This window comes from Solanum verrucosum, unplaced genomic scaffold (assembly GCF_900185275.1).
Source record: "Solanum verrucosum unplaced genomic scaffold, falcon-dt-bn FXZP01000279.1, whole genome shotgun sequence".
Classification (NCBI taxonomy): Eukaryota; Viridiplantae; Streptophyta; class Magnoliopsida; order Solanales; family Solanaceae; genus Solanum; species Solanum verrucosum.
Genome location: NW_026020289.1, coordinates 969805 through 984336, shown reverse-complemented (window position 1 = coordinate 984336; position 14532 = coordinate 969805). Strand labels below are relative to the sequence as shown.

Here is a 14532-nt window from a genome sequence, read left to right as displayed (position 1 = left end):
ATTTTAACATGTCTACAAATCAATAAATATAAACTATAAACTTCAAAATCCAACCAAACCAATCAATACGCAGTCCTATCACTCATAAATTGAATAAAAAAAGATGATATTTTCAATCTTCCATGTGTAAAAACAAAAATGTCTTATAAAAATAACATTTACCCAAAAACAAATTTTGTAAAGGTTGACGAAACTAAATATCCCTCCTATTTTCTTCTTCTCATAATAAATGTCATTTTAATTTTTTCCACGCCTTATTAAAAAAATTAAAAATTTAACCTATCATTCTCCTATTTATTAAATGTTTCTTGAAAAATGAACATGTTATGTATCCACTGATTATTGTTTTGACTATAGTAGTAAATTCATTTTACCTTCAAAACAACTCCCCTATCTCAATACTTAGCTTTGTTTCTAAGTAATTTTTTTGTGTGAAATCCTAAAATTGATAATGCTAAATAACCGATATAACGAAATCTTAATGATTCTATAACATTTTACATCTACAAACCAATAAATATAAATGATAAACTTCAAAATTCAACCAAACCGCTCAATACGCAGTCCTACCGCTCACAAATCGAACAAAAGAAGATGATCTTTACGATTTTCTATGCGTAAAAACAATGTCTTATAAAAATAACATAAACCCAAAAACAAAATTCGTAAAAGTTGATGAAAACTAAATATCCCTCCTATTTTATTCGTCCTAAATATCCCTCCTATTTTATTCGTCCTAAATATCCCTCCTATTTTATTCGTCCCATAATAAGTATCATTTTAATTTTTTCCACGACTTATTAAAAAAATTAAAATTGATCAATCATTTTAAACTACTCATATTTATTAGATGTTTCTTGAAAAATGAACACGTTACGAATCCACTATTCATAATTTGATTGTAGTAGTAAATTCATTTTACCTTCAAAACAACTCCCCTATTTTGATCCTTAGCTTTGTTTTTAAGTAATTTTTTTATATAAAATCTTAATTGTTAAACTGATAATCAAATCGATAATGCTCAATAACCGATACAGTGAAATGTTAAATGTTAAATGTTAATGATTTTATAATGTTTGGCATGTCTACAAATCAATAAATATAAACAATAAACTTTAAAATCCAATCAAATCGATCAACACATAATCCTACCACTTATAAATTGAACAAAAGAAGATGATCTTTTCAATTTTCTATGCGTAAAAAATAAAATGTCTTATAAAAATAACATAAACCCAAAAACGAAATTAGTAAAAGTTGACGAAAACTAAATATCCCTTCTGTTTTCTTCGTCCCATAATAAATATCATTTTAGTTTTTTCCACGACTTATTAAAAAATAAAAATAAAATTGACCAATCATTTATTAAACTATTCTTGTTTATTAGATGTTTCTTGAAAAATGAACACGTTACGTTACAAATTCACTGTTCATATTTTGACTGTAGTAGTAAATTCATTTTACCTTCAAAACAACTCTCCTATCTTGATACTTAGCTTTGTTTCTAAGTAATTTTTTAATGTGAAATCTTAATTGTTAAACTGATAGTCAAATCGATAATGCTTAATAACCCATATGGCAAAATCTTAATGATTCTATAACGTTTTGAATGTCTACAAACCAATAAATATAAATGATAAACTTCAAAATCCAATTAAATCAATCCATACATAGTCCTACCACTCACAAATTGAACAAAAAAGATGATATTTTCAATTTTCTATGTGTAAAAACAAAAATGTCTTATAATAAAAATAACATAAACCCAAAAATAAAATTTGTAAAAGTTGACCAAAACTAAATATCCCTCATGTTTTCTTCGTCTCATAATAAATGTCATTTTAATTTTTTTTTAGGACTTATTATAAATTTAACCAATCATTTATTAAACTATTCCTGTTTATTAAATATTTCTTGAAAAATGAACACGTTACGTTACAAATTCACTGTTCGTGTTTTGACTGTAGACTGTAGTAGTAAATTCATTTTACCTTCAAAACAACTCCCCAATCTTGATACTTAGCTTCCTCACTCCCATTTTTATCCTTCACCATTCTTACGCGATCTCTTCTAAGCTTTATCGAAATCATCTTCTTCAGCAACTTACTATCTCCCTCTGTTGTCTCTCAGTTGAAATCTCAGTGTGGGACAGCGAGAGGAGAAAGGCTAATGTTTCTAGGGTTTGATTTGAGCTAATTATGAGTTGATTCATAGTCCAAATCCGAAGAAACGAGCTCGTTTATGCTTGCGATGCAACAAGTAATCAGTTGAAAGGTGAGTTTTGGTAATTTTTCTTTAATTTTAGTTCATTTTCTGTTTTTTTAGTACTTTAATATGTGGTGTGATTACCTGGTGTATTTGTAGTGTTCTAGATCTGCGCGGAAATGGCTGTGTTTTTAGGATTCATATCGAAAATTGAAGTCTAAATTAGAGATCAGTAGGATCACTTCACTTTTTTTCTTTTTTTTTTGCATGTAAGGAAGTGAAAATATTTACTAATATTTTGGAGTTAGAGTGATGTCCTTGAGAATAAAGGTTCCTATTCCAGTATGGATTGCACTAGGTGAATTCTCCAATCAGTCTGAGCTAGTGTTGGCAGAGGTACCCAGCGTATATATGCTGGTGGCAGGTAATAGATACTTGAAAGGACTAGTGGAGGTGTGCTCAAACAGGTAGGACGGTGTTGTTATTAAAAGAAGTTACTATCTTTGGTGTCATTTCTGAAGACGAAAGAAAAAGAAACGTAAAAAATAAATAAAATGAAAGAGTACTTTACCAGTTATGTCACGAAGGCTTGGTCTTCCCTGCTCAAAGTTTTGGTATTTCTCAGTGTTGAAATACAGATATGGAAAATTTTATCTTGGAAATACTTGAATGGATTTTTTTAGGGGTAAAATCTTATGCCTAATAATTGCATCAAAGCGTGTTTAAGTTGCAAGAGGGGGAGGGTCTGCTATCATCATCATTGGGCAGGGAAGGCCAAGTCAAGTTTATCTCATTTACTTTTTGTTGTGGGAGAGTTGGAAGTTCTTAAATCGACCACCGTAAGCGCTAAGGGTATGACTTAGTGGTTAATGAAGTAACTAATTATTTTATGTTCATATTTCTTAGAATTTATTAAGTAGTATGTGCTGCACCCATGCTCTAGAAAGGCTGAATGGTGCACGTGGTTGAATGTTGAAGTTATTTACCTAAAGAACAAGGATCAATTGCGACGGAAGGTAGAGAAAGTGTAAAAATGGAGTAGAAGCAGGTAGAGAGGTCTCATTTTGCGAATCTTTTTTCCCACCAATCTCGCAAACGAGGAATCAAAAGTTTACTCCCCCCTCCCACACAAACACACACCACAGAAACCCAAAAATACACTCATACATCTTTTTTCAGAATATTAAATTGTGATAAAACAATCATCTAGCCCAATCAACAGGGAGGTGAGACAAGCCGTGCCTGCCTCGTTTTAGCTATGCCAATTTAGAGTCTTAACAATGTGGGCACTTTTTGATTCTCCGTGGTATCCGTTGTCAATGAAGTAATTTAATTGGCTTTTCATGGTTGTATTAGGAAGGTGACTGCTCTTATTGACTGATTCTATCATTCATAACTGCTCTTTCAGTTTCTTACTACCTTGTTACGAGTCTCTATTTTGGAATGTCTTTGACTAAATAATATCTTCCCCATCTTTTATTGAAAAAAATGTGTGATGATGACATACATGTAGCGATATATCACTTCTACTATCACTCCAGCTCTCACTGAGGTCATATTACTCTCTTTTCTGCTTCGCGTATGTGTTGTCATTTAGTAAGTCTTGATTGTTTGAAGAATTGTTTTAGACTTTAGTGGGTTGTTTATTTGTTTCATATATCTTTTAGCACCAGAAAAGATGCCTTCATGGTGGGGAAAGTCAAAAGCAAAGAAGAAAGCGACCAAAGAGAGTTTTATTGATTCATTGCATCGTAAGTTTAAGAGTCCAGCTGAAGCTAAGTCTCCGAGTAAATCAGGTGGATCTCGAAGACACAACAATGACATTGCTTCTGAGAAGGGTTCTCAGTCCCAAGCACAGTCAAGGTCGTCATCACCTTCCAAGAATGTCTCCAGATGTCAAAGTTTCGCTGAAAGTGCTCTAGCCCAACCACTTCCGCTTCCAGGTTTGCCATCAGCAAGTGTAGTGCGGGCAGACTCTGGGATCAGTCAATCTGCAAAACCCAGAGTAGAGAAGAGCTCAAAGTCATCCCTGTTTCTGCCTCTCCCAAAGCCTGCATGCATCAGGCACAGACTAGACCCTGCAGATGCTGATGGAGAACTTGTCTTTGCATCAATTTCAAGTGAGTGCTCTGTTGAGAGTGATGATCCTACTGATTCACGCCAACGTAGTCCACTAGCATTTGATTATGAAACTGGTAACCGGACTCCCTTGGGTAGCCCTCCAAGGTACGCAAATGCTGAAGGTCACCTAAATGGAATGTATTCACAAAGGGATTCTGTAACTGCTTAAGTATCTAATTGTTTTCCTAATTTGTAAACAATTCATTTGTCTAGCTTGTTTGCTTGCTTCTTTCTTTTGGTATCTAAACCACCCTGGATGATATAATTTCTTTTCCTTTTTTGGTTTAGAAGGTTGGCTGTTAAGGATCAATCTGCTGTTGGACAAATAAGCATAAAAGAGGCAACAGAACCAGTTAATCTTTCTCCCAGTGGACATGTCTCCTCTCGATCTCCGAAGAGACGACCACTAAATAGCCACTTGTCCAGTATACAAATTCCTTCTCATGGTGCCCTTTGCAGTGCTCCTGATAGTTCTATATCAAGTCCTTCCAGAAGTCCAATGAGAGCTGCTGGCTGTGAGCAAGTTAGTAGTTCTACTTTTTGGGCAGGAAAGACTTATCCAGATCTTCCTTTACTTGGATCTGGCCATTGTTCAAGCCCAGGTTCTGGTCAGAATTCTGGACATAATTCCATGGGAGGAGATATGGTAGGACAATTGTTTTGGCAGCCTAGTCGAGGGAGCCCCGAGTACTCTCCAATTCCTAGTCCTAGGATGACAAGTCCTGGACCTAGCTCAAGAATTCACAGTGGTGCTGTCACACCTATTCATCCCAGGGCTGGAGGCGGAGCATCTGAACTGCAGACTAATTGGCCAGATGATGCAAAACCAGAAAGTCATCCTTTGCCCCGTCCCCCCTTAGCAATTTCCAACTCTTCACCCTTTTCTCATTCCAATTCAGTTGCAACATCTCCCTCAGTGCCACGAAGTCCTGGTAGAGCAGAGAATCTTTCTAGCCCGGGCTCTCGCTGGAAAAAAGGAAAGTTGCTTGGTAGAGGCACATTCGGGCACGTTTATGTTGGTTTTAATAGGTACATTAATACGATCGACACTTGATTTTCTTTTGTTTCCTATTTCATTGTGTTTGGCCTTTACAAATGAACAAGAAACTCAATCTTTATGTATTGCCTCATCATTGACATGTCAAAGATTGATTGCTGTGTCATGGTTTAATGCTTGGCCATCTTATCCCCAAAAAGGGAAAAAAATTAATGCTTAGCCATGTGTGTGCTTACAGTGATAGTGGAGAAATGTGTGCAATGAAGGAAGTGACTCTATTTTCAGATGATGCAAAGTCAAAAGAAAGTGCAAAGCAGTTGACACAGGTATGTTTACTACATAAGTAGCAGTCTGTTACGTCTTATTTTCTTGGACTGCCTGGAGATTTATATTCCCGATGAGCTCATACTCGAGTATGCTCTTCTATTCATTTATTTTGCAGGAGATTTCATTGTTGAGCCGATTAAGACATCCAAATATTGTCCAGTATTATGGCTCAGAGATGGTTAGTTTTCAACAGTCAATTGATTTCTAAATGTTTCAATTGAAAGTTTTTATTTTAATTTCTGGTGAGGGATATGCCATAGTGCCAACACTCTATTAACTTTATATTTAAACTAGTATTTGTACCCACGCAATGCCCAGACAATATTAGCTCCTCGTTTGTGTTGATATTCCAGTCCACTATACTCCTTTTAATATTATATAAGATTTTTTATTTTATTGTTTACATTTTCTCAATTGTCAAAATTTATCAGTAATATTTTTATATTATTTTCTTATTTTATTTTTAAATTAAGCAAAAGTATAAATATCCCCAGGTCCTATTTGTCCCCCTCGTTTTACTTTTTCCCGACTATGATATTTTAATTAGTTTTCCTTGTTTGTTATTGTATCATTGAAATAATGTCATACCATAAATTAAATTATAGTTTTGAATTGTAAACTTCAAACTACCAAGTTACCGGTTTCAAAAAAAGAATTCATTCAAACTATAATTTTGTAAATCAGAATAACTATTGATATTTTTCAATGATTATTATTTACATTACATGCAACAAGAATTTAAAATTATTTTCTCTTCTATTATCAATATAATATATAAAATTGTGTTTTAATTTTAATTATCAAAACTATTTATATCAGAAACTTAATTATATTTATAAATCTATTCACCTCTTTATACATTCTTTTCCCAACCATCTATATTTTAATTATCTTTTACCATTTGATTTTATACCAAAAGCCTACTCTTTTCATATTCAAGTCTTTCATCATTCTCATCACTTTGCATATTGATATCATTCCTGCAAAATAAAACACTTTTTGAAATCGTCTAAAGGACATGAGACCAACATAAGTAACAAATCCAAATCTAAATAGCAAATAAATAATCTTTTTTTCAGAATTTTTCCATCAAATTAAATACTAAACCCAAAAATAAGTAACTGAGGAAACCAATGAAAAATTGTTTGTAAAAGCGAAAAGAAGAAGATATATATCCGTTGATTAGTGGTTTGCTATGATTAGATTTTGAATATAAATGGCTTTATCTCAATGCTTTTGAATACAATTTGTGCATGTGTGAGTTAGTGGGTAATGCCTAATGGACTAATGGGGGTAAGGGATGTGTACTTCGGTTAGTTTTGTTTAATTTATGCTTTTTTTTTGTTGTTGTTTTCTCTTATTTTAATGATAAAAGTAAAATGCAATGATAAAATAGGGTTCCAACTTCTGAAATTAATAAGGATAAATTTGAAAGTTGTAACCACTTTGAATTCAAAAGTTCAATTAATTTTTTTATGTTTAATTACTTTTCCCTTTTTGTTATTATATTTATCCTTGATACTATGTGTCATACCTTAGATTAAATTATAATTTTGAATTCGTGCAAACTATAAAATAAAGAAAAGTTTTCATTAATCTATCAGTATAACTAGTGATATTTTTCAATGATCGTTATTTTTGTATTACATGCAATTAGAATTTTAGATTTCTCCTGTTTATTATCAATGTAACATACAACTCTATTTTTTTTTATGTCTGTCCTTTTCCTTAAATCACCTTATGATATTCTCCTCTTGATCAATAATTTTTCTCTAAGAATACCTTGTAAGTTTTCCTCGTAATTTAGACATATAACTCTATTTTTTTTTAGATATTTGAATTATTTTTAGTGAAGTCCCTGCACCTGTATCCGTATCCCGAATCTAAAAAATTTAGATCATGAAGGATCCAATCTAACCTCTAGATCTGCACCCGAGTCTGAGCAACTTAGATTATATTTATTAATCTATTCTCCTCTTTATACATTCTTTTTCCGACTATCTATATTTACTTCACTTTTACCTCTTAATATTTTATGTATAATCCAAATAATATTATATTTTATCCTAAATTGCAATTATGAAAATAAATATGCAAGTTCTTTGAATATTTTGTTCTTAAAATCTATTTATATTTTTCTTACAATAAAAAATTGAATTTTCCTGCTATATATATATATTTGGTGAGGGACATGCCATAATGCCAACACTGATAGTTATGTTAACAGACTTCAAATTGTTCTAGAGTATTGATTTCTTATTCTGTTTCTGAACAGCTAACTCCAAAGTATAGTTAGAGGGCTTCTCATGCGAGTTATAGATGTTTCCGTCCATAAATTCCCATATAAACTATTTAGCTTGCTCTTCTGATTTGTTTTCCTCAATCAGGTTCCTGATAAACTATATATCTACTTGGAATATGTATCTGGTGGGTCCATTTATAAGCTTTTACAAGAATATGGTCCGTTTGGAGAAACAGCAATCCGTAGCTACACTCAACAAATTTTATCAGGGCTTGCATATTTACATGCTAAAAACACTGTGCATAGGTAAACCTTTCTTTGGTTGTATTATTTTTGTGATATAACCCTTTCAGCAATCTTTGCCAGTATACATTGAATACCTGACAGCAGCTGCACTTTTGCAGAGATATTAAAGGGGCAAATATTCTTGTTGATCCAAATGGGCGCATAAAGTTGGCAGACTTTGGAATGGCCAAGCATGTAAGATTTAGCATAGGCTGCATAACTGCATTATTTAGGTGCCGTTTGGACATGTGTTCTCAAATCATGATTCCAACTTTTCATTTCAAATGTGCTTTTGTTTATCTCTTTTTGAATGAAACTCCCATTTTAACTTGACATTCTAATTTCAAATCTCAAATTCACCTCAAAAGTTAACTCCCCAATCCTACTTTACTCCTTACTTTACTAACCCATATTTATTAAAAATTCAATTATTATTCCATAAACCACTGATTCCCTTTCCAAACCCAAAAACAGCTCCTTCTCCGAACAGCCACACCTGCTCAACCCATATTTGGGGAAATTCAATTGTTGTTTTTGTTTCTGTATTTCTGATTTATCCACTAGGTCAGTCTGGTTGGTTCTTTGCACCTAGTTTTGGTGTAGCAGCTATATTTTGATTCATCCTATTTTTTCAAGGATTTCATAATTGGACCTTGAAGGATCGTTTCACAAATTTTGGGGTTTTCATGTTTATGTGAAAATTACAACTTTTAAAATCCAAATTAGCATGTACAGACAAAATTTCAACTTCAAATCCACCTCTACCCAAATCAATGATTTCAAATCATGATTTCAAGTTCATAGGCCATGTCCAAATGCCTGTTTAGTAAGATGATGCCAATTGCTATGAAGATTGTAAATGGCAGGTCACATCTAATATTCTAACTCGAGACTAGCGTTGTCGGAATGAATTAAAAAACTTTTGTAGTTTTTATCTTTGTGCCATTAAACTTAATTCCTTACTTTTGGAAAGATAAAGTACGAGTTGATCCATTTACCATTAAGATTGCTTTGGTGTGATTATCTCCACCTGGAACTGTATAAGCCTTGCCATCAATGTTGAGCTGTACTTTCATGGAGCTGGGTCTTTAATTGCTCAATTACAAATTTGCAGATCACAGGGCAATCTTGTCCATTATCCTTCAAAGGAAGCCCTTACTGGATGGCCCCTGAGGTTAGAATATGCTTTAGGAATTTAAATGTTTTGTGTGCACCTCTCTGTTAAAACTTATATAGTAACATGTAAAAGCATCTCTTTACCATTTACTCAGGTAATAAAGCATACTAGTGGCTGCAACCTTGCTGTTGATGTATGGAGCCTTGGATGCACTGTCTTAGAAATGGCTACATCAAAGCCTCCTTGGAGTCAGTATGAAGGAGTAAGTAATTTTGGCCTAGAGCAGCTTAATTAGAGCATCACTTCTTCTTTTTTTGTGCTGAACATTGTTGGAAGATGGGATATTTTTCCTTGATAATATTTGGACTGTCAAGTCTTACAATACTAGTTCATTCCCTTGACCTGTATTATGTGGTGTTTTATGGCATATGGCCCAAAGGTTGCTGCCATGTTTAAGATTGGGAATAGTAAAGAACTCCCAGCAATACCGGAAGAGCTTTCAGATGAGGGAAAAGATTTTGTGAGGAAGTGTTTGCAGCGTGAGCCGCGAAATCGTCCTACTGCTGCTGAGCTATTGGAGCATCCTTTTGTAAAAGATGCTGCCCCTCCGGAAAAGCCAAATATGTTTCCTACATCTTTCGATCTTCCATGTGCTGCTGCGAATGGGATAAAACCTCTGGTACGTTACCTGTTCATCGTGGTCTTTTTGCTTTTATAAGACATTGGGGAACTTCTGTTATGAAACATGGAAATACTTGTTCCTCATGATGCTTGGTGTAAATGGCTTTATTGGTTTCTTCTTTTGTTCTAAAACCATAAAGAATCATTAATATCAGCAGTTGAGCAAAAGAAACTGATTGATTATGCATTTTCGGTAGTGTCAGGCTTTCATCATTGAGTTCTGCCGACATGTTCTCATAAGTCCGTTCTTGATTCAGATTCGTATGTGTCAATGTTTGGCATTGATCTAGTAGTCTTTAATATAGTCATACGGTAATCTTTTTTTTTTTATTCTATTTATAATGCTAAGGTAATTTTATTAATAATGACATACCAAGAAGGTACCTTAGCATATTTTAGTTAGAATAATTCTTAAAATATCGTTTGCTTACTCTGGACTGATAGATGATGTAACTTGGATGTTGGTATTGTCAAGGTTTAGGATTATTTTCTTGTACAGTTCACATTACCATCGTAGTGCTCCATGTTTTGTGAATATAATTTCTGTATAACCAATGAAAAAGGTTTAGGATTGTACTCTTGCATGCTTATCTTGCTCTGTGACAAATTAGTAGGTTCTAGGGGTCATTATGGCTTATTTTTAGAAGTTAGGTTAATAAAGAGGCAAGGTTTTTAGGGACACTAACAATGTCTTCAATTCTTGGGGATTAATAAATAGGTATTATTATCTTTTAGGCAGGACAGCGAATCAGGAGGGGAAGTTCCAACTTGTCGACCATTTGGGTTCTCTGAGTTTAATTGCTTGCTGCTAATGCTTTTGCACAATTTAGTAAGATCAGTGAGATGAGGTGTCTTTAGCTTCTTCACTAAAGAGAGAATAGGTAGTGTTGGTATATCAGCAAAACGAGAACCCCACCCCCAACCTCAGAAAAGAAGTGATCATAGGAGAAATTGCCTAAGATGGTGATATTTAACATCTTCTTTCAGTTTTTTTTTTTTAAAAAAGAAACAAATTATGTTTGAGCTGCTATTATAGACATCAAGCAATTGAGTCTAAGCATCCTGGTGCTGAATGTGCAAAATGAAGATGCATCTTCATGTCAAGTTGCTAATCATCATTAGATTTGATCTCAAAAGTGCCCATGTCTTCCTTAAAACAGGTAATAATTATTGGTCCCACATTAGAATAGCTTTAGAAATAGAAGACCGAAACCCTGTTAAAGACGTACAACAAAACCCTCGATGTGTGAATGTGTGTAATTGTAATTCCAAGTGAACTTTTCAATTTACAGAATCAATCATTATGACAAGAAAATAATAGGTTGACCTGGCATGGTTTCTTTATTTTGAATCTGTGCACTGGGTTGATGTTAACTGCTGTGTTAATTACGAATTTGATTTAGGTCGTTGGATCTGCAAGAAATAATCCTACACCAGATTCGGAAAGGCTCGCTATCCACTCATCCAGAGCATCAAAATCTAAATTTCACTGCAGGTCTTCTTCTCTTGATTACTTGAAACTTTCAAATGTCCTATGATTCGTTGTTGAGAAAATTTTAAAGAGGAAAGGAGTTCCCATTAAATTTATCTCAATAACTTAGGAGTAAAAGAAAACTGCATGACAATAGTATTCGTACTTCTGATTGTTGACTTATTTTTCATTGTACAGTGATATCCACATTCCGAAGAACATATCTTGCCCTGTCTCCCCAATAGGTAGTCCTCTTCCAAGGTCACCTCATAACCTAAATGGGAGGATGTCTCCCTCGCCTATATCCAGCCCTCTCAACACATCTGGCTCATCAACACCAATCTCTGGAGGGAATGGTGCTATCCCATTTCGTCACATTAATCAGTCAGTTTACTTGCAAGAGGCCAGAACAGTTCCAAATAGTCCCTATATGAATGGCTCTTCTTACTGGGATCCTGATGTTTTACGAGGGTCACCATCAGGATCTCATGCTTTCCGAGAATTGGCATCTGTTGAATATGATGCCCTGGGAAAGCAGTTTGGGAGGCTTGCCACAGGAGAACTTTGCAATGGGCAATCAGCCTTGGCCAATCGGGTGTCACAGCAACTTTTAAGGGATCATGTGAAATCGATTTCTTCGGTAGATCTCAACCCTTGTCCTCCCTTGGGAGGTCGCACTGGTGGAATATGAAATGTATATCGGACATATTATTGATGGAGAGCTTCGAAAGTTTCATGTGTAAATCTGCTTTCAGCTTTTAGCATGTTTGAAGGAAGTTGTTTTGTGCAACAAGAATCTCCTAAGAGAAGAGACTAGGAAATGTAGTGGCATCTTGGCAGAACTTCATTATCTATTGTCAGTTTGACCTACCTGATTTCTTCCCCCTATTATTTGGGTCTAGTGTTCCAAAGATGAAGAGCACTTCCCAGTGAGAATATATTGACCCTCCGTTACTAATAGCATCTGTTGAAATTATAGCGGCTTGTCCAAATACATCTGCCTGATTGGACTTGATAACTAACATGAGCCAAGAACTAATGATTCATTTGCTTTTGGAGGTTGGCTTTCAGTTATTCAGTGTATAGCTGATCCTTCATGAAGACATTAATGGCACCAAACTTGTATATTTATGCTGTCCCATAGAAGATAGAAAAGAGTAAACCTGGAACTAAAGCAAGAAGAATCCCTTTTTCTTTTCTTTCCTTTCCCCTTTCGAAGCGGGGTTCCTGTATAGTAAACAAATGAACTGGAATATATTCCAGGTACTGTTGATTGAACAATCAGTGGAAGATTTGGGTTTCTGTATTTCTGCTGCTTTAATGCTGTAGCTGATGTATGTCTCTTAGTTATATAGATCTTGTTTTGGATGCACAAGCCTTTGTCTCCTATCTACTTTCAATCCCCTACTCCAAGTATATGTGAAAGTTCACCTCCACTAGTGTTCTACACATTGCTGGATTCAAGCCATGTTAAGCTTCATATTTAAGGATCTGTTTTCACTTTTGTTTTTATCATTGCTTTTTATATCCTATTAAATTTGTGGCTTATATCCAGCAATGTATCGAACGTTACAGGATGTGGAGGCGATCTCCACATAGTTCTTTGTAGGTGTCCAAATGACTTATAACTATTTTGATCAACAAGTAGTTGGCCATTTTAAAGTTTGGTAGGTTTTCAGGTTGAGCTAATACAATGTTTTGGAAGAAAACATCTTTTACTGCTATATTAATGTACAACTTAGCATTGAATTGTCCGCCCATTACCATCCTTGTACTTGGAAAGAACAAGTTAGGGCTAATCGGTTGACTGAATTTGGACCAAAATGGCACATCAGTGGGAACTATACAATCACCTAGCCAACCAACTGAACTATTAAGATTCAGGTTTGACAAAATTAATGAATGGAGAATTTATAAGTGGCATAAAGAAATTGAATGTCATAGTGGTGCACATAAGGTAAAATAGTGCAATCATAACAGTATCATATTATGCATGTCAACACATATAGAAAATGTATTATGTCATAACATGCTTCCTTGCCCATGTAACTATTAAGTCATGCTTGATTTATAAAACCAAATATAAAACATGTTGTGATACCGTAGAACTATCATGTTAAAGCTTTAGAAGTAATACATCATATTTCTATATAAAAGAGAACCCTAGAGGAAGAAAAAAATTCAAAAAATAAATAAATGGAAAAACAACTTGAAAAGGAAAAACAAGTATATTGGTTATTTTGTGGGGGTAAGAGAGTTTTCTTTTACGGCATGATATTTAGAGTGTAGTATAAAAAAAAGTTATTAATGTAATTTAGAATTTAACATTAAGATAATTGTTATTGTATATAGAAATAAAGTTACTTTCATGATTGTTTCTAGGGATGTTCATGGTTCGGTTTGGATCGGTTATTAGCTAAAATCAAAACCAAACCAACTTAAATTGGTTTTTAAATTTCTAAAACCAAACCAAATAAAAAAAAACGTCGGTTTGATTAACACCGGTTTGGTTCGGTTTGGTTAGATTTTTTCGATTCGAAAGTAATAAGTTTGTTGTGGACATACGCATCTTGATAGACAAAAACACTTAGTACATGAATAATTCACAAATAAGCTATTACACGAACAAAGTGATTCATCCAATGTACGAAGTTTCGGAAACTAAAAAAACTCATTGTCAATAGCATAAAGTTGGTTCAATATTCTGGAGATCTCAACATCTTATCAATAGACTTTTCAATAAAATTACACCTTAAAATATTGAGAAATTACTTCTAAAAAAAAACCAATATTTCATAGTCAAAACTAATAAATTACCATCTTCTTTAGCTTGAGCTTTAGATTATTCAATGTTGCGTTAGAAAATTTTATATAGAACAGAGAGTATGATCTTTAAAGTAATGAATATTGAGGGATTTAGACTTAACGTTTTTATAGTTGGGCTAAAATTTAAGTATTGGGCTTCAGAAAATAGTAAAATTAAAGACTTAGGTTAATTAAAATTTATCAAAATACTTATATGTTATTTATAAATAATTGTAAAATTTATATATATAACTTCTCGGTTCGGTGCGGTTAATTTTTAG

The 14532-nt window shown here is 33.8% G+C and overlaps 1 protein-coding gene across 2 annotated transcripts; it reads left to right on the top strand.

The window, feature by feature from the left end:
• Window positions 1–1975: 1975 nt before the first annotated feature.
• LOC125834334 (mitogen-activated protein kinase kinase kinase YODA-like) lies at window positions 1976–12752 on the top strand. Of its 2 annotated transcripts, none has more exons than XM_049513487.1 (12): window positions 1976–2274; window positions 3873–4431; window positions 4618–5355; window positions 5562–5649; window positions 5766–5828; window positions 8038–8198; window positions 8297–8372; window positions 9292–9351; window positions 9449–9556; window positions 9734–9973; window positions 11379–11470; window positions 11645–12752. In XM_049513487.1, the coding sequence occupies exons 2-12, from the start codon at window positions 3884–3886 to the stop codon at window positions 12135–12137; spliced, it is 2667 nt and encodes an 888-aa protein (XP_049369444.1). In that variant the 5' UTR covers window positions 1976–2274; window positions 3873–3883; the 3' UTR covers window positions 12138–12752. The 2 variants fall into 2 exon arrangements, with proteins under 2 accessions (XP_049369444.1, XP_049369443.1); XM_049513486.1 differs by having other exon boundaries at window positions 2131–2274; window positions 3879–4431.
• Window positions 12753–14532: the final 1780 nt, after the last annotated feature.

Bases quoted from the DNA above. Each gene is read 5' to 3' on its own strand.
- LOC125834334 (XM_049513487.1), top strand. From the start codon at position 3,884: ATGCCTTCATGGTGGGGAAAGTCAAAAGCAAAGAAGAAAGCGACCAAA. The intron at 8,199-8,296 runs GTAAACCTTTCT...GCACTTTTGCAG, and splicing joins GCTAAAAACACTGTGCATAG to AGATATTAAAGGGGCAAATA. The intron at 9,557-9,733 runs GTAAGTAATTTT...TATGGCCCAAAG, and splicing joins CTTGGAGTCAGTATGAAGGA to GTTGCTGCCATGTTTAAGAT.